General features: G+C 39.9%; 2 protein-coding genes across 4 annotated transcripts; one reads left to right on the top strand and one right to left on the bottom strand.

The window, feature by feature from the left end:
- Nucleotides 1-654: 654 nt before the first annotated feature.
- Nucleotides 655-20,185, bottom strand: MMUT (methylmalonyl-CoA mutase). 3 transcript variants are annotated; one of them, XM_084283343.1, is made up of 13 exons: nucleotides 20,079-20,185; nucleotides 18,771-19,182; nucleotides 16,277-16,644; nucleotides 15,446-15,603; nucleotides 13,850-14,021; nucleotides 13,437-13,685; nucleotides 12,311-12,422; nucleotides 11,080-11,195; nucleotides 10,580-10,695; nucleotides 5,618-5,749; nucleotides 3,253-3,400; nucleotides 2,987-3,154; nucleotides 655-1,669 (listed from the first exon to the last, which is right to left on the bottom strand). In XM_084283343.1, the coding sequence occupies exons 2-13, from the start codon at nucleotides 19,147-19,149 to the stop codon at nucleotides 1,541-1,543; spliced, it is 2,247 nt and encodes a 748-aa protein (XP_084139469.1). In that variant the 5' UTR covers nucleotides 19,150-19,182; nucleotides 20,079-20,185; the 3' UTR covers nucleotides 655-1,540. The 3 variants fall into 3 exon arrangements, with proteins under 3 accessions (XP_084139469.1, XP_084139470.1, XP_084139471.1); XM_084283344.1 differs by having other exon boundaries at nucleotides 20,020-20,160; XM_084283345.1 differs by having other exon boundaries at nucleotides 20,044-20,156.
- Nucleotides 20,186-20,208: 23 nt separating this feature from the next.
- Nucleotides 20,209-25,854, top strand: LOC311208235 (centromere protein Q-like; the record flags this gene model as incomplete). Its single annotated transcript, XM_084284776.1, has 9 exons — nucleotides 20,209-20,313; nucleotides 20,615-20,743; nucleotides 22,038-22,095; nucleotides 22,785-22,899; nucleotides 23,283-23,351; nucleotides 24,381-24,510; nucleotides 24,899-25,018; nucleotides 25,203-25,280; nucleotides 25,726-25,854. The coding sequence occupies exons 2-9, from the start codon at nucleotides 20,618-20,620 to the stop codon at nucleotides 25,852-25,854; spliced, it is 825 nt and encodes a 274-aa protein (XP_084140902.1). The 5' UTR covers nucleotides 20,209-20,313; nucleotides 20,615-20,617.
- Nucleotides 25,855-26,664: the final 810 nt, after the last annotated feature.

The following is a 26,664-nucleotide window of genomic DNA, read 5'->3' as shown; positions in this document are numbered from 1 at the left end:
GCTGAGTGAGTGCAGCATGAGATAGTAGTTGGTAACCATTCACCATCAGGAACGAGGGCTGACAACCTGACATTATCTTGTCAGCAGTGAGCACTGTGCTGCCCCAGCAGCAGGGAACATATGGGAAAAGCATGTTCCATCTTAGCTTGTCATCCCCCAAGAAATCTCTGCTTAGGCAGAGAACTGATGACTAACTCCAAGGGAACTCTGTTCACCTAAATATTTTCCTTCCTTAAAGGGCCTAATACTGCACATAAGGTAAGAAGACCGTTCCTTCCCTAGACTCAGAATTTTGTTTTCCAACCTTGATATGACACGAGACAATCAATGAATGTTACCAGCTCCTAATGTAGAGCTTTAAAGGGCCCTCCTGCCAGCATTAAAGGCTGGGCGTGATTCCGATTGAAGTTGGTGGGAATTTTTTATTGATCTCAAAGGGAACAAGATGCAGATTTTCATGATTGTTAGAGTGAAAAAAACAAACAAACAAACAAAACACAAAACAAACAAACAAACAAACAAAAAAACACAAGGATTCTGTAAGGCAAACGCAGGTAGATGACATACATTACCAAAGAGCAGAGAAACCTTCAGCCAGAAGAAATGAATGAAATCTGTACTTTCTGCACATCTTGGCTTGAACCACAAAAGTCTTTCCTGGAGGGAATCAGATACCTATAAATAGCTGAGGATGAATCTCCATGGAATTTTAAAGCCTAAAGTCTGGTTTGGGATCAATACTTTTAACCTTAATTAGAAAGACAATGAGAACAGCAAATCAATTAACCTCTTTGTTTCTGAGCAGTGTGAGACCATGGGCACATGTGCCCCATTAAACAAGTTTGCATTAAGTAAAGATCTCATCAATTGCAATCTCTGAAGCGAAGATACAGCGCTATTGATCTGATCTGCAATTTCCAGCCACATGCAGAAAATCTCCTTTTGAAAAAAAGTATGATGGTGTTGAACATTATATGAGTTATGGCCAGATACAGGGTTTGTGTCTTATTAAACAAACAACGAACTTAGAAAAAATATGGCTTATCTACTAATACATTTCTGAAGTGTGTTAAGTCAGATTAGCATTAACATCAAAGTGCTGCTTGATTCAATCACATCTCTTCTGAACTTTAGTGATTTTGCCTGAAGACTGCAATGCCTGCCAAATGCATGAGTCTAAAAATTCAAAAGAAGTTATCTGAATGCAAGAGACCAACCAAAGGGCTAGAACATGTATTTTATTTATCAATATATCAGGAAAAAATAAAAAGAAAAGAAAAACAAAACAAAACAAAAATCCCCACCCACTGAAATTCATTAATTCTTTGAATTTGTAGTTCTAGAGATAAAATTATCTTGTGCGTAAATATATAAATAATCCTCAAACACAACAAGCAGAGAATTTACAACTTTCTTAGAAAGCACAAAACACCAGGCCAGAGGGCAGCGGAACCGAAGGTATGTGTCTGGCCATCCCTTGCTGATGATTACATTCTGTAAGTGATTAATATAAGGCTGGCTGAGGTGTGAGGTTTTGGCATTACACAGACTGCTGCCTCTTCTCCAGGCACTTCTCAATATCATCCAGCACTTGGACAGCTGCTTTTGGAATGCGGGTCCCCGGACCAAACACGTTGGTAACGCCAGCTTCGTACAGGAAGTCATAATCCTGTCCAGAAAGAAATGTAAGATCCATAATTAACAGTGAAACACAAAATTGATCTTTACAGTTGCAGTGTGCTCTGTCCTGCACACTGGGCCTGAGAAAACACATGCATCAACTCCCAGAGAGAGGCAGCGCAGCATCATGGGACATGGCAAAAAAAATAGTTGGAGGAATAAAGAAATACTAAAAAACATCCACAGGAAAGGTCTTTTGTTTACTATCAGACTAATGTCAGATGCTTGAAAATATTCAGAAGTCACGTGGATGTGACCCAGAATAACCTAATGTAAATTTGATCTAACTTCTGATTTTGAAAATGCTGCTTTGAACAACAGGTTGGAACAGGAGACTGCTAGTGTTCTTTTGCAATCAAAGGAACTCTGATCTTATGATTGTCTTGAAATTCCAAAAAAAAAAAAAAAAAAAAAAGGGGGAGGGAGAAGCAGTTATTTACTCTCTCGTGCTTTTCTACAGGATATTCTACACCTTTCCCAGCCACAGGCTAGTAGCATCCTATTAAGAGATACTGGACAAAACACAGTTTGTTGCTTAGAAAACACTGTGAGCTTTGTTTGTTCATTTTAAATGTTTGTTCTTCCTGATCACTTACCTGATTGCCTGGAGAAAGAAGTCTGGGAAAAGGGAATAACAATAGATTTGTTTGCAAATACCTCTAGACAGAAGGTAACCCTAAAGGTGACACAACCAGGCACATTGTGGATGAACCACTGAAAATTTCAGGAGAAAGGCACGGATCTGCCTGCAAGGGAATCCCAACAACTGTTCAACAGTTTAGAAGAAGTAGTTAAGGAGAGGGAACGAGAGGCAGCACTAAACCTGATGACAGAAAACTGAAGAGAGGCTAAACAGAGACTAAGATGTGTAGCCTATAGATGCTGGGACCAACCACGTGTCTTAGTTACTACCTGTGCCTCTTCAGAACTGTTACTGGTAGCCATAAATTCTATTCAGACAGGAGCTAGCCTTTACCAGTATTATACAAGATAATACTGGTAATCAAGAACAACTGAACATAAGGAACAGCTCCCTGAGGTTAGTCTTTTCATAACATGACTTTATTCCATCCAATAAACAACGTAAGTTAAACCAGGACACGGTGTGCAGAAAAGCAGACCAAAGAGACCTGACAGCACTCTGCGACCACCCTGCGGATCTGCACTGAGCCTGGCAATTGTGCATGGCAGCCTTCAGCACAGTAAATCACCTCTGACATTCAGAGAATATAATAAATAGCTAAAAACAGTTCAGACAGAATTAAGGCGGTCTCCTATTCTTGATGGAAGTAACATCGACAGATACCTGAGGTGGGATGACACCTCCGCATATGACAAGGATGTCTGGCCGGCCAAGGGCATCCAGTTCTTTGATGAGCTCAGGCACAAGAGTTTTGTGACCTGCTGCAAGTGTGCTCACCCCGACACAGTGCACGTCCGCATCGACTGCCTGCTGGGCCACTTCCCGAGGTGTCTGCATGGAAACAGGATTACATGACAATAGCCCCAGCCTGATTTTTCAGCAAGCACTAGAAAATCACTCTATTTGAAATACTGCTCAATCAGTCATACCTGGAAGAGAGGACCTATGTCCACGTCAAAGCCAATGTCTGCAAATCCTGTAGCAATAACTTTAGCTCCTCTGTCATGGCCATCTTGACCCATCTTTGCAACCAGTATACGAGGTCTGCGCCCTTCACGATCCATGAACTTGTTAACCCTGATTGAAAACATGTATTGTATCATTGCAAGTTGCTGAAATTCAATAGAAGCATTTCCACAAATTAAAAAAAAAAAAAAAAAAGCCTAATTTCTTTACATCAAACCAAAGGATCTTCCAATTCATGGTTTGCTTATGTAGTCTGCACACTATTTTAATATTCATTTAATATTATATTTTAGTATTCATGTCATGCAATTACTAACCATTAACTATGTATTAACTATCCTGAACAATAAAACATTCTTTTTTGAGTAAAACCACTCTACTACTTTGCTGCTTTGCAATGGAAAAACACTGCATTCTCTGAGGATTTAATGAGTAGACTTACAACTAACTTAAACACAATTCTTAGATTTTAAGAATAATTATGACTGATTATTTCAAAAGCATGCACGGCACACAGGCTTGTGATGGGTCTTAGACATCCTGTGCACTGGCACATCACCATTTAAGAGGGCACAAGATTGTCCAGAAAAGGATTACCATGCTCCCCTTTCTGTGTGCACCCTTTTGGTGGTAGTTCAGATTTCTGTTGAATTAAAGTGACCGTGTAAACACAGGCTCAGAGATTAATCTTTCATCTCGCTTCTCATTATCTGCGTACTGCCACCACGATCTGTTCCTGTGTGGGATGTTAAGACAACTGTTTTTTAGAAATATTACTAACATGAGTTTGTTAATATTGTACAGTTCTGAGCATTGTGTTAAGGATGGAGCTGTATGGACTCAGTGTGCCTGACCTAGCTGGGTTAATCACTGTAGGAATCCATTGGTTTAGTTTGGGGAAAGGAATGGCTCAAGATAGAGCATTTATCAGCACAGATTTAAATAGCCTCAGGAGATGCTGCCAGGACAACATGCATCATGTAAGAGCAATTTAAAAAAAAAAGAAAAACAAAAAACAACACTCTGACATCTTAAAAAGGAATTATATCAAGGTGGCTGAGGGAAGCAGACTGACTTCTACTTGATGATCTATAGGAGGAGTTTGGTCTGCCTTCTCTATTCCTAAGGACTGTTAAGAATATCACCAAAGTAGGTATCTGAATTGATTTGTTATGTCTTACAAAACCTTCTCTATTGTTTTTATTCCCATATTCTTGTTTTCTTATGTACCCACCCACATGCTCCCTTCCAACAAAACCAGCTCTTACGTGCTCCAAAGCCTGCCTGAGTAACATCATCTGAGGCACTCTAACCCAGGGCTTGAGTTAAGAGTGGGGCAAGAGTGAAAACCCACTTTTGAAGACCTGTGCAAATGTGACCTGTAGTAAAGTTTCATTACCATGTGCACAACCGGTTCACACGATCTCTGACACAGAGGCAGATATATAAAAATGGAGCTGGATCTTGCTTCACAAGGCATCAGTTCAGTTCTGCTTCATATAAAAGCATAATTACAAACACTTAAATTCAAACTAAATATTTGAAATAAGAAAAGGTGGTGTCATCTCCCAGCACAACTACCTCCAAATTAGGCTAAACATCATCACTGCACAGCCATCAAGAAATTCCTTTTTAAGAGATTCTGTAAGATAAGCCCCAGCACAGCAGGGACTTATAAGCATTGATCCATGTTACACTGCCACCCACTATAGCAATTCAGCCTCTTCACCCAAGAAAGAGGACAGCTGCCAAAAGGCACCAATAGTCAGTGTTTTCACACATACTGCCATCCTCTGTTTTCTCCCTAGCGATATGAGTAAGTAACAACCGTAGGCTGAAGGCCATGTATGGATATCCAGACATATTTTAGCTTTACAGAGTTAGAGACAGTAAGAAAGAAGGTGCAGGAACAATTTATGTGATGTTCAAAACCAGATTTTGCAAATAAGAATTGCTGGAAATATTTGTAGAGACTACTATTACATGGTTTTCAAAGAAATCAATCCAATGTATTGAGATCTCATGCAGTGTTTCTCAGATGCTTAATCCCAAAGCTGCCTATTTGAACAAAATCCTCAAAGTATAAAGCCAGCTCCATGGATTTTGTTTACAAGCAAATAGAATTAAATAAAGTTCTGACTCTTATTATGCTTATTTCGTCTCATCCTGATTACTTGCTTACAGGCACGAGAACGCCCGTGCAGTGGTTGTTCTGTTCCCCATCTCAGGTGTTGGGGAATATTTTTTTAGTGCACAGTAAGCAGTAGCACATACACCTCATGGATTAAATGCAAGGCTACGTGAGGCTTCCTGGGAAGCTATTCTCACCTATTGATGGCATGAAGAATTTCATCACTCTCTCCAAACTCCTGGCGGTAAGCCCCGCTCACCATTCGGTCACTGGCTTTATGCTCTCCAAACACCTTCTTCATCGCATCTGTTATTTCTCCAACGGTGCACCTAGGACATGGAGTATTAATACTGTCAGGAGGCTTCTATGAGAATGGGATAAAGAAATCGCTGGCAGCGGCCCAACTATGTGCCTTGCTGCAGGAGCAAATTCAATTACACTCGTTTCCCCTGTGGTCCTATAACTCTGAACATCTGACTCATCCACTAATAGAACATGGGAGAGTATTTTTAAGAAAGCATGGTTCTGCTGATCTGAGAAGTGACTTTATATATGACAAGGCAACTGGGACTGTTGCACAGCAAAACATTTCAGTGAATCAAATTCTCTCAGCTGGGAAATTTTTAATGCTCAGATTGCATTATCTTGCACTTGGACTCAAACTCAAAATGTAAATCAAGAGAATAAAAAAGAAGAAAATACCCCAAAGTAGACTGCAACCTAACTTGTTTACTGGAATTTGTTTGTTTCGACCTTGCTGTTTATATTTTAAGTACTTACTGTTCTTCTTATCTGCTTCTGACATAGCTCTTTTATCCACTGAGATGCAGAGGAAGCTAGGAAAATCCATTTACATGCAAATTACAAGCTCTGTTTGCTACTGGAGACACTGTGTATGTAGAAATAAACCACATTTTACTGCTGTAGCAAAATTGCCAGAAGCACACCAGGTTGTGTTGCCTTCTCATACAAAAAAAAGAAATAAGTCTCTGTTTCAAAGCATTTAAAAATCTTGTGCTTAATGGACTCCACCTTTCTGTGTAAAATCCATCATGCATACTTGAACCAAAAAGACAGTGCTGTGATCCAAAAGAGCCCACACCTAAATACTAAGAAAAGGAATCTCCTTGGAACAGAAAAACAACTTATCTGTGGAGAAAGAACAGTTCACCTAGTAGTCCCATCACACCAAGCTTCTTCTGGTATGAAATTAACTGCGATTTAGTATTGTATAATGATTTTATGGTATGCCACTAAGTGCCTGATGAAATGTTACATCAATATATTCAGTAAAAGTATTTTAGCTTATATTTGAATAGAAGAAGTTTAAAGAATTTGTACAAAATACAAGTATGACTTGCAAACTTTGTCAAAGTGAAAGGAAGACAGATAGCACCCTTACAATACATTTTGAAAGTATGCTTACAGATACAGAGACCAAACGCTATCCATTTGGCTACTGCTAAACACTTTTCAAACCCATTAAATTCACATTTTTTTCCTGTCGTCTTACATTTCACTATAAGCTACTCTTAGGTGAAATTAGTTTAAGCATCCCCCAAATCTTTTAATACAAAATGCTCAAAGGACATTTGTACAAGATGCAACTTCTTGTCCACACACGTTTATAAAAGGATGGCCAATGGAATTGTACTCAGGATTCCTTTTGCTGTTTGCATTTCCAATAGGTACTATCTGATTCCTACCCTGCTCACTTCCAATATAACAGATGGATTTCTGCTGTATTAACAGAATGATTCAGTACATTTCAGTGAGGTGTTTTACTTTCTGTGACTGCCCAGCTGTTTTGCTTTTTTACTCATGTGTTGTATACTCAAACTGAACCATAGTTAACATGAGCCAGCAATGTGCTCTTGCAGCCCAGAAAGCCAACCGTACCTGGGCTGAATCAAAAGCAGTGTGGCCAGAAGGCTGTGGGAGGAGAAGGTGTTGGTGCCCCATCCCTGGAAGTGCTCAAGGCCAGGTTGGATGGGGCTTTGAGCAAGCTGGTCTGGTGAGAGGTGTCCCTGCCCATGGCAACTGAGTGGGAATAAAATGATCTTTAAGGTCTCTTCCAACCCAAACTAATTTGTGAGTCTATGATTCGACAACCTCTAACTAATACAAAATGGTAGAAATAGCAGAAATTCTGTCTTGAGCATAAAAGTGAAATCTGCAATGCACATGCTTGAAGGTGTCCTCTCTTATCTCTGCTACACTACATGGTTGATGTGCTTTGTCTAGAAGAGAGCGTCATGCTGGAACACACATTTTTTACTCATGTTAACTCACGCTTGATCCATTTTTTTTTTTTTTGCCATCCCTTCCCCCTGACCTTCTGGAATTATATTTTGAAAGTTCTCCTGCTTTTATCCACTTTCGTCCTCAGCACAACAAAGAGTTTATATCTGGATTCAAGGTTCTTAGCTGAGAAAAAACAATGCAAAGTAACATCAAATTAATATTATCTGGAAGGCTGTGTGTGAATACTGCCTTCAAATTTATTAATTAGTAATGCTTTAACAAGTACTAATTATAAAGCAACCTGTCCATGACAGCAACAGAACCCACTGACATCCCTATGTAATACTCTTCATTTTAATACGGTGTGGAATCTCAGACAACTTAGGAAGCACTACCTGAGTTACAGTATTTTTCAGACCTTATTCACCGATACTGTTTTTTGTTTTTCAGCACATCTAAATAATTATATTATTGTTGTCTGATATTATGAAAAAAATAATTGAAAAGCAGACTAACACATAAGTGTTAGATTAAGTGACTTCCCCAAGGTTGAACAGCAAGTTTGCAGCACTGACAAATAGTATCTAGAAATACTGACTCCCTCTCAAGAGTGCTAGACATCACAGACTGCAGCTTGACATAGATACATTCCATGCATAAACAGTCTGTTTGCTGAAGGCTTACCATGGCATAACATGTCTTCTTTTCTGGAGAAAACTCTAAATTTAAATACATCTTTCTCCTCCTCTTCTTTTGCAAAAGCAGCTTACGAGCACAACTTCAGTTTTAAATTGAAGTGCAGAACATGTCTGTATACTTGTATTGTGCTCTTCTGTTTTGTTATGCAGAAGAGTGAATAAAAAGTTCATGTAACAGATGAAAAAGAAAGGGTCTGGACTACCAGCTTTACTGAAGTATAATCTGGTGGCTGGGATTAAGATAATTGTGTACTGCATAAATACATTTATTTCTTCTGTAAATGCTGTTTCTAAAATCTCTTTAGGGTACTTCAGAAATTCTGTCTTAAGTCCCTGAAACCCTTAAAATTCACAGTAATTCACAGTTCCTAAATAAGAATAGCTTTGCTTTTACACTACTCAAGCGTTGTCCTACTATTTGCCAACAAATATTAAAAAAAATATTAGTTCTTAGTCCTGCTGCATCAGAGAGTGCCATCTATGTATCCACAGTGGGACAGCTGCCAGCAATACAGATTCTCTTCTTGACATGATTAAAATCACATTTTTAATGACAATGACATTTTTCTTTAATCAGCTATCACCTAATCATAACATTAGACAAGTTCTTTACAATCTGGATAAACAAAAACCTTCCCAGTTCTGTTTACAGCAATATTTTGTTCTAGATATGACTGTTATCATCTCAGTATATTAAAATCAGTGTAATTCTTATTATTAACTTATAGTTATTTCAACGCACGCTGATATAACCCTACTAAACAATTATGCAAATCTGAGAGTGCAGAAGTTACTGTGCCTTTATTTTATAAATTTGTGTTTCCTTCATATGACTGTCACTCAGTTGTCTTGTGTGGAACGACACTTTGTTCACACCCTTTGTTTTGATGGTTCTCAGGTAATTTACAACCTAATCTATGGTTTTAAGTCAATCTAGCATTTTGAAATAGACCAAAAGTTAGCTATAAAATCTTGTTTTATTTTTTATTAGCCTGTAGCCCTTAAAACATGTCTGATGGCAAGGACAGCCTGTTTCTACATAAACTGCTGTCTGTGTCCTATGAACTTCTGTACTTCAGCTGCAGAGGCTGGCTGCACAAATATCAGAAAGTCAATGACCATAACGTGCCTGTTAAGACTGTCACCTTCCGTCTGTTGAGTCTCACATTACTGCCACCCCCTCTGTGCATTTCACAAGCAATGAGAGGTAGCAGTGTGTAATCAGGTGACAAAGCACTATGAGGACACAGACTGCGCAGACCAAGCAGCAGCATTACACGCACTTCATGCCTTTGTCCACCTTCGTCTACTACTTGTCAAGGATGAATGTGCTCACCTGAAAATCTTTTCCCATGTTGCCCTTAATAGAAGGGCTTCTTGTAAATGCACAGGTAGACATTCTGCTAGCAGTGTTGTGACAAGCTCTCCATGGGACAAAATGTATTCAAAATATGCCTGTTAGCATTCCAGGAAAAGGAATGAAGAAATTTGAGAAGTCACAGTAAAAAATAGGAGCGCATCACAATAAGAATTGGATTTGGCTTGTTCATTTCTGCAGCATTTAGTTAATTAACGAACAGATAGACATGGCATATTCTAGGCACCTATCCTGACTTTGAGGTAGGAACGAGAAGAGTCTTAAAAGCACCTTAGGCGAAAAAAATACACATTCCCACTGGTCTCTAAAAGATGTCTTGCTGTTCTACTTAAGAACATCTTTTACATCTTTGCCTGACTAAGGAAACTTATTTCTCAATCAAAAAATGTTTTCACACCAAGCTCTGGTGCAAGGAAGGATGAAGCAACAGACTATATGAAGACTGCACATATCCATTTTCACATCTCAGACACTTCTCAAGCTCCCTGACCTATGAAACTGCAGGGTGCCTGAGAAACCTAGTTACTTGCTGAAACTGCTAAGAGTCTGAGCCTTAAACAACACAAGGTGCGCGAACAACATCATTTCTGAAGAGATATTTTGTATCCCTATTGTTCTTTATGAGAAATTAAAGCATAACTTTAAAAGAGTGTAAAATGTAATTGTCTGTCTTACAATATCAAACTGCAGCCATCATTTACTTACTGACAAAAAAAACAACAAAACAGAACATCTTGAGAGACCAACTTTGCTGACACCATAGCCAAGAAGAGTTGAAAGATGAAAACGATCGATCACTTTTTACACAGCAGTTGGATATTCACCCTCACTCCCAGTACCTTGAACGTGCTGCTTCCACCGCAAGAGCCAGTAAATTGCCTTCACCTGTAGCTGCACACTGTGTTAGAGCAGCAAGACATCGCTGGGCTGCTGCTGGATCTCTGCTAGCCTTCACCTAAAGTGCAGAAGAAAAATACTCAGTCTGAGGAAGAAGCATTACGTGTTTTTAAACCAAAACTGCATAGCTATTTTCTATCTTAGTTTTAGAAAATGTCAAGTTCTCAATTTTGAAAGGTTAATTATATACTCATTATCTGAAAGACAGGGATTAAAACCCAATGAACAAAACATTTTTGTTTGAATTTTAATGCTTTTTTTCTTGGAGTTTTCCAGCAGCCTGCACTGAATTTAACAAACAGAAATCCAGCCTCCCCACTAAACACCACCATGTCCTCAGATATTTGAGGGTCATGTTTTCAGGAAGCCACCTTTCTGTGACATTTACTCAGGTTCTGCCTGCACTTATAACAACTCTAATATTTAAGAAGGTAGTTCCCACCTTATTAATCTTCTCGATCTGCTTGCTACGGACTGAAGAATTATCAATAGCCAGAACTTCAACTGTCTCCTCTTTTTCTAGCTGATGCTTGTTTACTCCAACAATTACTTCAGACCCTGTTTGCAGTGGAAACACCAGAAACTTAGAATACCTTTGCAAACTACTACGAAAGGACACCATAATTATACAACAAGAAATTTTTGAGCAATATAATGCAGTGCTTTACTTTATATACTTCAAATACTTAAATAAATGATAAGAAGGACTTAAGTCTATTTTCCATGTTTTATAAGAGATGGTTAAATGCATGAACAGTCAGTGAATAGTGGGCAGATAAAGAATTTGAAATAGAATATTTATCTTACAAACTCACTTAGTAGTGACTCACTAATATTTATCAGCTATTTTTCTCTTTTTAAGATTATGTAACTGAATTTTACAGAATTAAGCAAAGATACTGGTCTCCTACACTGCTCTACATTTACTTTTCTTATTTCAGCAGACAAACAAGAAAGTGAAGTTCCTACTTAAAATTACTCCATGTGAATAAAAATTAAATTATCGTGTTCAAAAAGTGAATTTTAGTTTTCAGCCCGTATGGACTTAACTATCATTTTATTTGGAGTGTTTGATAACATTACTACATTCTCACTCTTGCATATTTTTATCACACATATACAAATGTATATTTGCATATATTTATACATATACACACTTCCACATACACTTATTATATGTGCATACTTATAATCACAAACAAAAAACTGTATCTTCCTCTAATACAAGATGACTGGGTTTTCCAGTCTTTAGGAGAAACGGACACTTCTCGAGCAAAATGAAGGATTTGGCCAGATACAGTCCATGCTGCCATCTGCTGGAGATCAGAGTTTTAAATTCAGGAGCCACAGTTTAAAAATACTATCTCAAAAATAAAGCAATCAACTATGGCAGGCCCAAGATACTCTGTTAAAACAGTGTTTATAGTGCTTTGTCTAATCTGGTCTTTGACACATCAAGCAAGATTGTTTTTATATGGATACTAATTTCATGCATACTGATATCTCCAGAAGCTCTCACTGACGTACAATTAAAAACTTCCCGTTTTATCACTCGCAATCTGCTATTCCTAAACTAAGAAGAAAACAAATGAAACCAAATGCATGTAAAAAAAATAATTAGAAAAAGGTATTCTGCTGGGAGTTTCCCCTTGTTTCATCACCCTGCTCCCTACCAGAGTCAATCCTGGCTTGTCTTCGGGCTGCACACTCTTCAATACGAAGTTTGGGAATTCCCTCAGCAACAGCTTTGGCCATTCCACCCATTTCTTCAATCTCCTCAATGAGCTGAGAAATGCAGAGGATTGAGAAAAACAAAGTATTAGCAAAGTTCTCAAAATGAGCTTTGCACTAATACTACCATTCAAATTCTTACATTTAAATATACAGTCTTGTGCTCTTAAAAGTGTTTCCTCTCTCTCTGCATCTCAGACTACAGGTTTCGGAATATGAGGTCCTTTTCTGCAGAGCTGCTTTCCAGCTGGGTGCTTCCAGCATATCCTGGTGCCTGGAGTTGTTCCTTCCCAGGTACAGGACTCCTCCCTCTTGAACTTGATGAGATTCTTGCCAGCCCATCCCTCCAGCCTGTCCAGGTCCCTCTGGATGGCAGCACAGCCCTCTGGTGAGACAGCCACTCCCACTCAGTTTCATGTCATCCCTGAATTGTCTGAGGGTGTGCTCTATGCCCTCATCCAAATTATTAATAAAGATATAATAACTTACCCCTGGGGTACTCCATCCGTTACCGGCCTCCAACTGGACTTTGTACCACTGCCCACTACCCTCGTGGTCTGCCTGTTTAGCCAGTTTTCATCTAGCCCATACTACAACAGGTTCTTAATGAGGCTCTTACAGAGGACAGCGTCAAAGGCCTTTATAGTTTGGCTATAAAACTTCACTTGCAATAACCCCTAGTTTTAAGGTTTCAAACAGACAACCATAGGCACGAGTAGGCATGTACCTAGGTAGGCTGGACTGACTCCTTTCACTTTTGAAGCCCCTTTTTTTCCTTACATGTGAAACAGAGATCCCATAATGTCTTTAGACTTGATCATTTGATTTTTTTTCTACACTGGGCCATTTTCTTTCTGAATGTAGTCTGCCAAAAGGCTCAAGTCTCTCTCTAAACATTGTATTTTTAAAGAGTTCATTACTAAAAAAAACACAATAAATTACTGAAGCATAAGTGTAAGAATTCCCTTTTCAGAAGCTACCAACATATCAAAGAGTACCTTAAAACATTTCTCAAAACGCTTATACCTAAAATTTTCCCACAAAATACAAAAGGTCATGCAAACTGACCTTTAAAGCAGCTTCATAAACATCATCGGTGAGGCACTCCATGAGGTAAGATCCCCCCCAGGGGTCTGCCACTTTAGGAATCCCTGACTCCTCCTGTATTATGATCTGCGTATTCCGAGCAATGCGAGCACTCTTCACCGTAGGCAAACCCAAAGCTTCGTCAAAGGAATTTGTATGCAAGGACTGCGTACCCCCAAACACTGCAGCCATTGCTTCAATGGTAGTACGAATAACGTTGTTAAAGGGATCCTGGAAGGAAAAGAAAAGCTCTGAAGGACAAAGCTTCTGCTACAGGACTGAGGCATATCAGTCATGCATATACTACTGCAAATAAAATTAATTAATTAATTAAGAGAAGGCACAGAAGTTAAACGTATTTTAATTAGGAAACAGTTGAGAGTCCCACTTCTAACCTGCTCAGTGAGTGACCAGCCTGAAGTCTGACAATGAGCTCTCAACAGAAGAGATTTGGGATCCTTGGGCTTAAACATTTTCTCTACCAAGTGAGCCCACAGCCTCCTCCCAGCTCGTAGCTTAGCTATTTCCATATAGAAATTCATGCCAATTCCCCAGAAGAAGGAAAGTCTGTAATAAGAGAGCATAAACAGGATAAAACTTTAATAAAACAGAGGGTTTTGGATCGGTTTAAAGGACAAGTCCTACAGCAAGGTCTCTGATTAATTTACTTTTACAGATATAACCTCAACATGAGATGTCGGGAATGTTCCTGGGCACTGATGTCACTTGCTACAGAATGACACACATCTATGCCAATAAACTGTCCTGGTTAGCCTGGAGAAGTCTGAGATGGGATCTTACCAATTTATACAAATGTCTGAAGAGAGGGTGTCAAGAGGATGTGGCCAGACTCCTTTCAGTGGTGCCCAGAGGAGGACAAGAGGCAATGGGCAGTGCCTCTTGCTAGTGCCACTGGTTGCTGGAACTGCTAAAATGTCCCCAGTGATTGTATGGGGGAACCCCAGGTGAAGCAGTGCTCCAGCAGGTCATCAATACAGACAATGATGCTCTAGTTTTCAGGAATTCTCCTGGACACAATCTTCTTGTGTAGCTATCACTCACAAACTAGAAGAAGTCATTGCAGATTGTAAGGAAGCTTCCATCCTTCTGACAATTTTAATCCAAATTCAACATTAGTTCAATACTGGATAGCATATCACGGAACACGCCAATTGATCTACTTTTTTATAAATACCTTCTAAGATTTATAAAAGCAAATATGCTTAGTAAAAGCCCATAAAACTAAATATACAAAAAATGCACTGAATTAGCAACTGGAACAATTTGCCAAAGGCTCTCACAGTCTCTGTCACCAGAAAGTCTGTCAACAATGCTGAATGTTTTTCTAAATGATCCTCTTTAGTTTTGTCACAAATCTTGGAAACAGAGCTTAATTCAACTGTCTCCTACAGTTTGACTGTGCAACAGGCTGCAGGAACCACATCTGTTTCTTAGACTCCCTGTATATTTAGGCAATGTGTAAATCAGAAAGACTAGACACTGAAATTGTGATTCTGTTTGGTTTGGCAGTAATTAAACAATGATACAATGTCTTGGTGAAAACAAAACGACACTTTTAGGAAACAGACAATTGTAAATTCTTTGTAAATACCTTAACTTTTCCTTTGCTAAACATGTATTTTTTCAAGTATTTCAAAGTAATGCTAGCTAACAAAAGACAATAGCATTGCAAGAGCCTGTGATACATTCTCCAGTCGTAAAGCTACAACTGTATTGGCAGTGCTTGGGCTTCTGAACGAATTTGTTCAGTTTGTTAGCACAGACGTAGTCTGGAGGCTGTTGTGGACCAGACAGTTGTTTTGATTGTTTGTTTGTTTGTTTGCTGCAAAGTTTAAATGGTAGCAAAATGTATTTGCAATAACAGCGCTGCCACTATTGACTGAGAATGTAGAAATACTGAAGAACATTTAATGTTAAAGTAGGACTTTTACCAAAAACGAGTTTTGTACTTGTAAGTTTGTTTAGCTCACCGTGGTGCAAATTCATCAATGGTGAGGCCAGCTTTAAGTCCAGTTCTGCAGTACTCCAAGCCATCTGCTATAGTATAAGCTAATTCCAGAATGGCATCCGCTCCTGCCTCTTGCATGTGGTATCCACTGATTGAAATGGAATTAAATTTTGGCATATACTGCAAAAATAAAAGACAACAGCGTATGAAAGCAGAAGGGAGGGGAGAATCAGATAATTGTGCTATCAACACCCAGAAATAATTCATTATTTGTAGATTGCAAATACAGCACACTGTATGGTGTTTTCAGATGTTTATTTCACATGCTTTTACCTTTTTTCATTATTTATTGTGTTTAAGCGATCATTCATCATGATCATTCTTTCTCAATGTGTCCCACTCTTCAGTGAAAATGCAACTAAGAAAACAATTTGTACTACTGAACTTTGGTACTTCAGGACTTTACTCTTTTCATTACTTTCTTCTCATGCTTCATTTCACAGCAGAAGTCCTTCAAGATTTCTTACCTCCTTGCTCCCACTTACAGCTGCATAATGCTTCTTAACAACGTGGCTTCTCATTCTCTATGCCACCAACAGCCTCTCTACTCCTTGCCTCTATGATTCTTGCCATGCTTTCAGACTGAGTCTTAATCTGGCTCTGATTTAAATTTACTTAATCCCAAAATTTACGCTGTAAGTGATCTGGGACCTTGTCTTAAGTTGTACTTGTCTGCTTCCACAACCGCATCCTTCTCTACAACAGGCCTGCCTGTCTTCTGTGTTGCTCTGCACAGTCCCTCATACATAGGTAATGAGGTATAATAAAGTAAATACACTTGAACAACTAATACCTTTGAGGTGTACTGGAAGATGTCCGCAATAATCCGCATGGATGGTTCTGGGGGGAAGATGTAGGTATTCCGGACCATGAACTCCTTCAGTATGTCATTCTGGATCGTCCCTGTCAGCTTGGCCTGAGGCACTCCCTGCTCCTCTCCGGTCACAATGAACGTGGCCAACACAGGAATGACTGCTCCATTCATTGTCATAGAAACAGACATTTTCTCTAAAGGAATTCCATCAAAAAGGATTTTGGTGTCTTCCACTGTATCAATGGCAACTCCAGCCATTCCAACATCCCCTCGAACTCGTGGATTATCTGAATCATAACCACGATGGGTGGCTAAGTCAAAAGCAACAGACAATCCCTGTTGGCCAGCTAAGCGAGAGGAAAGAAACAAAACAAAACACAGAAAAACAGATTCAGAAGTGTTAAACAGTTGAATTAGAACTGAATCTAATTTTATTAATTTTGTTTTGCATCATCCAGCTTTGTACAATAAGCCCATTTTTAATGTTCAGCACTGCTCCCTGCCCAAACTTGTCCAAGGTCATCTAATCTATGGTAAATTTAAACTTCCAATGAAAAAGCTTTTAACTGACAAAAAAAATATTGTAATCCTTCCAGCTCAGCCACATAATCAATTCGCTGTGCCTAACAAACTACTGAGTAAAATTTTATCCACAAATTAGATATGTGCATATACAATTAGCATCAGGGCTTACACCTAGAAGTATTACTGGGTGGAAACAAGCAGTAGCTGGAAACAAAAACGTGATACACCATGTCCCATTAACTTCTTATCATAAATCAAACACATGCACACTGATTGTTTCCATGGCTCTTCCGACATATGCAGATTATCCCTGATGAGAAGTGATGCATTATTAAATCTGTAGCAATTATTTATATGAAGAACTGGACTGTTAGAGCTCTTTGGCAGACTTGTTGCTGCAACCTGAGAGCAGTGCTTGGGACTACAAATCCCAGACATTCATCCCCTGATCAACATCACTGCTCCTGAACAAACTGTATCTAATCCCTTTGCAAATCAGCTTATCATCATCATCAGAACTCTTAATGGTCAGATCCCAGCCACCACTGTTCCTCTAAAAAACTAGGTGTTAGCTCTGAAGCACTGTGACAACAATTTTAATTTGTCTAGCTCACTGTTGAAACAAGCAAAACAAATTTCATCTGTTGTGAGAACTGATGATTAATTATATTTCAGCACTGCTCTAATAGAAGAGTGATTTAAATTGAATTATTAAAATGCTTTACAAAAGCCTAGGTTAGATTCAGAATCACTGCTAACAAATTCAATATTAATACAACTATTAACACAAGAATAGAGTTAAAATTACAATGTCAAAACTCAGATAACGATGAAAAATTCCAGCAGCAAGCATTTTGGAGGAACAAAGTGAGCAGTGCTACCAGTTGGCCCAAGCCTTAAAACTGCCTCCCCAGCAACTTTCAGCAGTAAGGCAGAGTGTATTCACAACGGTCTCTTTCGAAATGTTTGTTTGCAAACCTCTAATACCCTGGATTTGTGTTTCCCTAATTCACTGAGACTTTTACAAATGCAAAGATTCAATACTTGCAAGAATACCGCAGCAGCTAGTACTGCTTCATGTTAGCCAACCAAAATATGGCAAAAGGTAAAAATTTCCCCCCAAATCACCCTCCCAGCCTTCAACAGTGACATTTTGCATAAGAAAAACTGTGAAGTAGGATGTAAAAGCATCACAGATCTATTACTTGGAATGCAAATGTCAGTGGTCTGTTCTTCTGACTGGGAAGGTTGGAACTAGCTTCAAAAAGCAGCATAGCTGGTGTAAAACAAATGTGTCAGTCTAACAAGATTAACTTTTCAGTGGTGCTTTTGCAGTACTCAGAAGTACATTATGGTGACACTGGCTATTACTTAAACAGATTGCTGCAAATCACAATACCCTGCAGAAATATTGGGGAAACTGCTCTCAAATAATGAAAGTACCAATAGTTTTGGAAGCTGACTTTCCTAGTATACTATGAATGACACCATTCATATGTATTTGCATGAGTTCGTTAAAAGCTTACAAAATGAGATGGAAACCCAAAATGTCAGAATGCTTTAATCTCAGAAATAACTAAGTGACAAATTTCAGCAGATTTGTTCTCTACAGTATTCAATTATGGTCAAAAAACGAGAGCAAAGTGCTCCTTGATCTCTACTGTTTGGACCCTGGGATGCAGCCAAATTCTGTCTCTGACAGCGTCAAGGCAAAACTAAAGATAGCATTTAACACATTCATCTTTCCAGCTCAGTAGTAAATCAAAGAAAGGAGAGTTTCAGAAGTGATCCTATTTATGGCTATTAAAGAAACACAGTGCCACTGGGAAGAGACAATCAGAAATCAAACCCCACCAGGCTGCATAATCGCATTTTCCATATAATTTGACACGTGACTGGTTCCAGTTGCTTTGCATGGCAGAGTGGCCTCCCACATGAGCTCTCTTACCTTTAATATTGTCCTTGTAGAACTTGTTGCTCTCCTCCACCGTACTGAAGCCAGCATACTGGCGGATGGTCCACGGCCTGTACGTGTACATGGTGGGGTACGGCCCTCGAGTGAAAGGTTTCACCCCCGGCAGCTCCTCGGGGAGATCTTTCGTGTCCCTTTTGGAGTACAAGGGCTTGATGTCGATCCCCTCTGGGGTACGCCAGATTAAATCCTTTGGGTTCTTGCCTTTTAGCTGCTTCTCAGCAAGGGCAGCCCACTCGGGGTGCAGCGGCTGCCTGTGCAGCGACCGCCACGTGAGCCTGTAGGCTGGAAGCTGCACCGGGCAAATGCAGCGGCAGGGCTGCAGGCGCAGGAAAGCATCCTTCGCTCTCAGCATCTTTGCTCCAGTGGTTGGCCAGCACGGTGCAAGCTGAAGGGATTAAAAAGAAATATTTTACATTACCATATAGATCTGAGATAGGAGAAATCAGCTTGAAAGTTTAAGTTTGTTAAAGCCAAAACAATTACTCAGGAGAAAAGAGAAGCGTATTCACTAGCTGATTTGACAGACACCGTCTCCCCTTGTCTTTCAACCAAATAATGCATAAAACTTCATGAAAAATCCTACGTTTTTCTCTAGCAAGGGAAGATATTCCAACTAATCTACAGCCACAGATGAATTGTGCACCTTATTTCAGTCCCTAAGCTGCACCACCATTAATCAGTGAAAGTCAGTGCAGTGCACACACACAGTCTCCTGTCTCCTCACCTTCCTACCACCTGTCTCTGGTCTACGAATTCCTTTAGGTCAAACAGGAGCCCCCAGCATCAAACAGGAACTCTGAAATGAGGGCACTGTCAGCAAACTGCTGACATTTCAGAAGGTTTCAGAAAGGTGGTTTGGGCTGGATGAAAATCAGGGCTACGCTGGGAAAGAAACAAAGCAATAAAACCTGCTGTGCGAGAACACAGGAATAACAGAAATTGCAGAGCTCACCCCATCATGCGTGACACTGAGATGGGGGATAAATCCCCCCAAGCTGTAAGATCCTCCGCTTCTGCCCCATGTCCCCCATCCCTACACTTTTCAAGCCAAGCCAAAACCTCCACAGCTTGGCTCCGGGGCCCAGCCACCTCCTCTTTGCCTCACCACAACCCCTGGAAACCCTTGACTATCTCCAGAGAAGGAGACTCCACTCAGCCCTCCCAGTCCCCCCCCCAAAGCCCCTCCAAAGCCCTCCCAGCCCCCCCAAAGCCCTCCCCTCACCCCTCCTCGGTGCCCAGCAGGGACCTCAGGCCCACCACGAGGCCTCCCCGGGCACTCACGGCGCTGCTCGGGGCGGGACGGGTCCCGGGGCGGTGCCGACCCCCGCGCTCCCCTCAGCGCCCCTCAGGCCACCGGCCGGTGCCCACACGCGCACTGCGCATGCGCCTCACCCGCCCCTTCCCCTCCCCTCTTCGCTATGCGCATGCCCTCGGTTGCGCGGGTAATACGGGTCGGTAACGGCTCGGCGCTGGGACGCGGAGCCGGTGGGAGCAGTGAGGAGGCGACAGCGGTGGGGTGAGTCTGTGCGCGGGGAGTTGTTGTGGGGGCTGCCGCTGTGTTGGCCGCTAGGAGCAGGGGGTTGGGGAAAGGCGGTGTTGGTTGTAAGGACTACAACTCCCAGCAGGCTTTTCGGCCGGAGCGCCTGTTGCGGTGTTGGGGCTCGCCGCGTTGCATGCTGGGAGTTGTAGTGCGCTACATGTATCCTGTATACGTGTATCCTGGCATTTCTTTCCTTTTGCTTGTTAACATGCACTTTGTATCGGATGGATTCTAATTGCTGGGTTCTTTGTTTCCTCCTTTGCTGTTTGGTTTACAGACAATGAAACATCACCCTGCATCTTCCAGTAAAAGAAGGGAGATTGCTAATGAGGGAACAGCAAGAAAACCTACCAGCAAAAAAAAGGGAATGGGTGGAGAAAAAAGAAAACAAGCTCAAAAAAGAAAGGTAATCACTCTTCTAGGCCAAATAAGTTAAAAAATAACCCATGAAAGAAAGATGAACATTTACCCATTTTTCTGCTGGATTTTGTATATTTCATACCTTTCATTAAAGGCAGTCCTCTTGAAGAAACGTCCAGTGTGGACAGTTCCATTGTGGTTTAACCTTGGTAGGCAGCTCAGCCACACACAGCTGCTTGCTCATTCCCCCACAGTGGGATGGGGATGATACAAAGGTGAAAACAGGAAAACTTGTGAGTTGAGATAAATGTAGGGTAAAAGGTAAAGCAAAAGCTAAGTACCCAAACAAAGCAAAATAAGGAATTCGCTCACAGCTTCCTATTGGCCAGCAGATGTTGAGCTGTTTCCAGGACAGCTCCATCATGCATAAGAGTTAATTGGGAAGACAAATGCCGTACCCTCAAACACCCCATCTTCTTTTTCCCCAGCTATTATTGCTGAGCACGATGCCATGTGGTATGGATTACCTGTTTGGTCAGCTGGAGTCATCTGTCCTGGCTGTGTCCCCTCCCAGCCTCTTGCGTACCCCCAGCCTTGCTGGCAGGGCAGTGTGAGAAGCAGAAAAAGCATTGGTGCTGTGTAACCAGTCTTCAAGAACAGCTAAAACCCAGTGTTATCCGCAATGTCTCGGTCACAAATTTAAACTATGGTGCTATATAAGCTGCTGGGAAGAAAACTAACACTGTCCCAACCAAAACCATAATAGAGACCTCCTGCCATAACTAGGAACTGTGGAAACCAGGGAGCAGGTGTGTGCTACCGTGTGTTTGGTCAACAGAGGGAAGTGTTACCTGATGGCTAACAAGAAGACAAGCTGGCTGTAGTTTTGAAGACCTGCATAGCCTCTATTTGAACAGAGTGATGAAATCTAAGTTCCTTTGGCTTGGGTGACATTTTTTCAGTCCTGGAAACTATTTTCTCCATATCTCAGGATTGGTCTCGGCCGCTTACTGTTGGAAAGAGTTTGCTTAACAGCTTACCATATGAGCAGTGTGAGCTCAGTGCTCGCTAGGCAAACATCTTGTGTATTTTTTTATTTCATGGCCTATTCTTGGAATGGGAGGAACTAAGAAGAAGGAATCACTTTCCTTAACCTCCTTGAGATGAATTACAGTGTCACAGTTCAGAAAGCCTTTTCTGTAGTCAATAGTAGCAGCTGAATGTCAAGCATTGAAGTGCTTTCACGTGCTTTTTATGGTGGGTTAATGCTAGTAAATAAATGGTTGCACAGCAGAGAATGTCTCAAAATTGCAACATTTGTAGTAAATCTTTCTTTTCAGGGAGACACTCAGACAGTTAAAAGGAAAAATAACGAAGATGAGGATTATTCCCCTGCAGGTAAGATTCTGTTCTTTCCTTATTTTTATCTCTCACAAATAACAGTGCCATCAGTACCTGATATATTGAAACTGTAGATGTCTAAGATATGTCACTGAAATGAGTTTCAGGGTTTTCTTTCTGAACAGTAACAGTTCGTATTTGTAGTACGGTCTTAGTATGCATTCATGTTATACGTTGTATATGCAGGTATTAATCATACAAACAAAAGTATAAATCCTGTTCTTCTCACGTGAAGTTCCACTATAACACTTGGGATGTTTTAACTTCTACCTCATGTGTCTTAGTCTGAAGACAGAAGGTTAACAGACCAGACAGACTTATATTGCATCAAATGCAGAAGTGAGGAAAGCCAGAATGAAATTAAAAAAATAAAACGTGAATTTACACAAGTGAGAGAATCAACACAGCAGGGGCCTTGTCTTGTTTGTATCTCCAGCAGTTTTGGAAAAGTATCTGGTTATAATGGAAGTTGCTGTAGAAAAGAACCTTTTGTATTTTGTGCTTTTTAAAGAAATTGTCACTTGCAAATAAAAACACCACCTAATATGGATGGATTTGATCTGATGTTTTTGTGAGATGGGAAAAATATGAACCACTGCATCTTTGACTACTGCATGACTGAGGTGTAACAAAGCTGCTTATCCAGGTTCAACAAATTGTATCTTTTCCTTTCTTTGTGTTCTCAGGTGAAAGAGGCCATTCAAAAAAAGTGAAGCTAACCAGTGCTAAAACGGAATCTTGGCAGACTCTCTCAGAGAGCAGCAGGAAGTTTCTGGAAAGTGTAATGGACTCAGGAATACTGTAAGTGCCAAATATCCTGGTGCTTCTTTTATTTATTCCCCAGGAAATAAAGTAAAAATCATGACATTGCCCTAGTCAGAAAAGCTGACTCAGTGCTCGAGGCACAGTCTCACCAGTGGTGAGCATAGAGGAGCAATTGCTTCCTGCACTGTTTCTGATGCAGGTCAGGATGCCATTCTGGGCACGTTGCTGGCTCATGTTCAGCTGCCTGTTGATCAGTACCCACAAGTCCTTTTCTTTTGAAGAATTTGTGATATAACTTTGTGTGAAACTGGAAACTTTCAGCTAGAGAAGTTCTGACTATGTTTACTTGACTTGATATCTTCTGTGCTTGCGGGTTTTCTGATTTAAAAAAAAAAACTTTGCCTTTATTTTCTTTCTAGATCTATTTTGTGCCAACAAAGTGGGAAAAAAGGAGATGTTCAGAAACACCTGAACTTGTTGAAAGAGAGGTAAGAAATCATAATTTGGAGAGAAAAGGGAATTTGGTTTACCCAGTTGTTCTGTGCCATAGTTGGAGGATTGCTCCTGGGAGCATCACACTTAGGAAAACTTGGAAGGGAGAGTGGATGCAAAGTCAAAGAGGGAGATATTTTGACAGTGGACAAGCAAGTGTTGTTGAAAGTATCCAGACCCATTTTAGCTACTTCTACAGAAGTAGCAGGACTAAGGAGGATTAAGATTCTTAACAGCTCCTTTAATAAGCTTTATACTTACTTAGTAGGGTTTACGTTTGTTGGCAGCTATTTTGTTATCATAATTTTATGATAGAGGCAGGAGCAGTGAGCTAAATTTTCTTAAATTCTAATTCATTTTGTGGTTGTTAAAGTTAATTCAAAGAGAAGTCAAAGGGAAAAAAAATGTAGGCCATAGCTTGGAGTCTTTTTATGTCATTAAGGGAACGATTGTTTGTGACTGAGAATTTTGGTGTCCATATGGGTTGGTATACCATACCCTTATCAACATTGGGCCTAAACCTGTATGCTGCTTTCTTTGGTCTTCCAGTATATCAAGATGTGAACACAAGCAGCTAGTTTTTTGTAACTTGTTTTCTTTTTTTATGCTTCATTTGTGATGTGTCCAGTCTGATTTCTGAGTTGCCGAACTCCTCCTGCACCTCCATATCAAATGTGTGTAGACAGTGACAGTTTGATGTATATAACAAGAAGATACTTGGACTTTAGCAAAGTATTTGACATTGTTTCCTACAGTAAACAACTGACAGGCCCGTAATTCCCTGGATCCTCCTTCTTGCGCTTTTTATAGACAGGCATCATGTTTGCTAACCTTCAATTAGTGAATTTTGGAATTCCATTTTGGAAAAGAAACTGGGACAGCTTTTCTTCCTGTCTTGATACTTTTACCTCACTGACAACAATTGGCTAAACTGAGTTTAGTTTCTCCCCAGAGAATTCATTAGTATTTTTTTTTTTTTTCTGAAGAACTGCAAACAAGTCATGCTTGCTTTGTCTTTTATAAAGGATGCTGAGACTTTTCAAGACCTTAAAGGTGCCCCCAGGGAAGCTGGGTGAGCTGAAGAATATCCTGAGCCTTCAGCTGGCAGAGAAACAAATGCTTGAGGCAAATGAAGAGACTTTGATACAATTGCAGGTATGAAAGACATGGAAAGGAAGAAAATAGGTGTTGTGATGCTGCTCCTCAGTGCATTGTAACTTTTTATTAGAAGGACTGCTGGCTATGCCTGTACTTTTGTGGAAGAGTAGTCCAGTGTTTACCATCATCCACTTTAGCTACAGAGCAGAGTATTTTTTTTCTTTTTTTCAGTGACTTGGCTGATGCTGTGGAGAAGAGACACTAAGCTCTCAATGCGTTTTAAAGTACTATCAGGAGATGGAACCAATGTTAATTCTTTAAGTTAATTTTATGTATTTCTTGTTATGTTTTTTTTCCATTCTTCAGGACTGTTTGTGTAGGGACACAAAAGACTCATGATTTCTAAAGCAGATTTTGTTCTGTATTTGTTTATATTTTGTCTTAGGAAGAAATAACTGAAGCCGAGCGATCAGCAGAACACATTGAAGGAACTATAAATAGACTGCAGAACAAAATCCAGACACTCAAGAGACAGTTAGAGGAAGATGAAAAAAAGGCCCAGAAGGTATTGGCACTAGGTCTTGCTGCATTCCTCGAAGGAGAAGGTGCTTCAAGAGCTAGCACACATGAGCTGTTTCTGCAGAGAGTGTTGTATAAAGAAGGACTCATCTGCCTTTGAGAATGTCTTTTCATTTTTTCAACTTCAGTTGCAAACTGAAAGTTTAGCTTTATTTATTTTTTCTTTCTAGGTGTTCCAGGAAGGTGGCACTGGGGCACTCCGCCTTCCAGAACTCCCCAAGCGCAGTTTACAGGCACCCACTTTGCAGGTGAGCATGGAATGTGTTTTCAGAGGCAGCTTGATGATGATAAGGAAGACAACAGAAAGTGCTTTTATTACTTAAACAGTGTCAGAGAGGGCAATTTATCTGAAAGTTTTTCCTTTTTTTTTTTTTTTCCCTCTCTTCATTCAGGGCTATATAATGAGCTTGTCTTTTAAAAACAGAACAAAACCCTAGAAAACATGCCAATTAAAGAAACACTTGTCTTTTCTTATGAGCCCTATGGTCCCAGAGAGTACATAATCATTTCTGAATTATATCTCTGTAACTCTGATAGAATGAAACAGAGTTCCTTCTGTGCCTTTAAATATCTTATTTTTAACTGAATCGAAATACAGTTAGTCTGCATGAATGTCTGATGAAGTGAAACTTCTGTTGGACTCAATATAATCATTTTTTTAATTTATGTTGTCTTTTATTTCTTTCCTTTTAGGAAGAAATTTTGAAGATAACAAATCAGAAGGGCCTTCTAAAGGATATGAATACTATTCAGCAGTCAGCTGATATGAAGAACATGTTAACCCTCATTGAAAAGATACATGAGAAGGTGGACTTCCTTTAAGAGACCAAAATCTATGGTGTCTCCTTTTGAAGCAAAATGATGTATGCCGGTGTACTCAGTAGAGCAGTGGGATGCTGATCACAGAAATGGCACTTTGTTCCTAATGGCTTTACTGTTTTGACCGCTGAACATAAATCTGTATCTACATTCTGGGATTCTAATGATATAAGTGATCAATAATCAATATTGGTCAAGAAACGTATTTATCTTTCTGACCTGTGATGGCTTCTAATATTGATATATGCTGCCTTAGGAGAAGGGAGGGAGGTGGAACTTGAGTTTTATCTGTGTATTTTTATGTAGTAAGGTAACCCATTATAGATTGACTTTTATATTGCATCTGTAAATTGGTGAAAGCAGAACCTGTTAAACTAACATTGATTTTGGAGTTAAATCCTCTTTAAACCTGAAGCATATAATAAAAGTGTTTAGTGCTCAGTTGCAAATCTCTTTTTCAACTTTCACATCTTTTTAATAAATAATAATTTAAAAAAAAAAAAGAAATGCAGGAGATTTATTTCTACATTTTTGTATTCACTGCTTCTCAAAAGACATTCAAATGTTGTTTATCCAGGTCATTGGAGAAAGTGGGTAAGAATATTACAGAGCCAAGTTCTAATCTCCAAGTTGAGAACTTGTCTCATATTTCATTAGTTGCCAGATATTCTGCAGCTTTAGAGAAAGAAAATGAAGTCAAAGATCTTTTCCCTGTGCACTTTCATGTCCTGTATTTTTCCAAGGTAGAGTTTCTCCATTACACAATGCAGTTATGCAGTGCTTTCTCTTGCCGGCTTGTCAGCTGGATTGCCA

The sequence above is a fragment of the Netta rufina genome (genome assembly GCF_964035555.1).
Source record: "Netta rufina genome assembly, chromosome: 3".
Taxonomy (NCBI): domain Eukaryota; kingdom Metazoa; phylum Chordata; class Aves; order Anseriformes; family Anatidae; genus Netta; species Netta rufina.
Note: the sequence above shows the minus strand (reverse complement) of the source record. Positions and strands in the feature narration are given on the sequence as shown.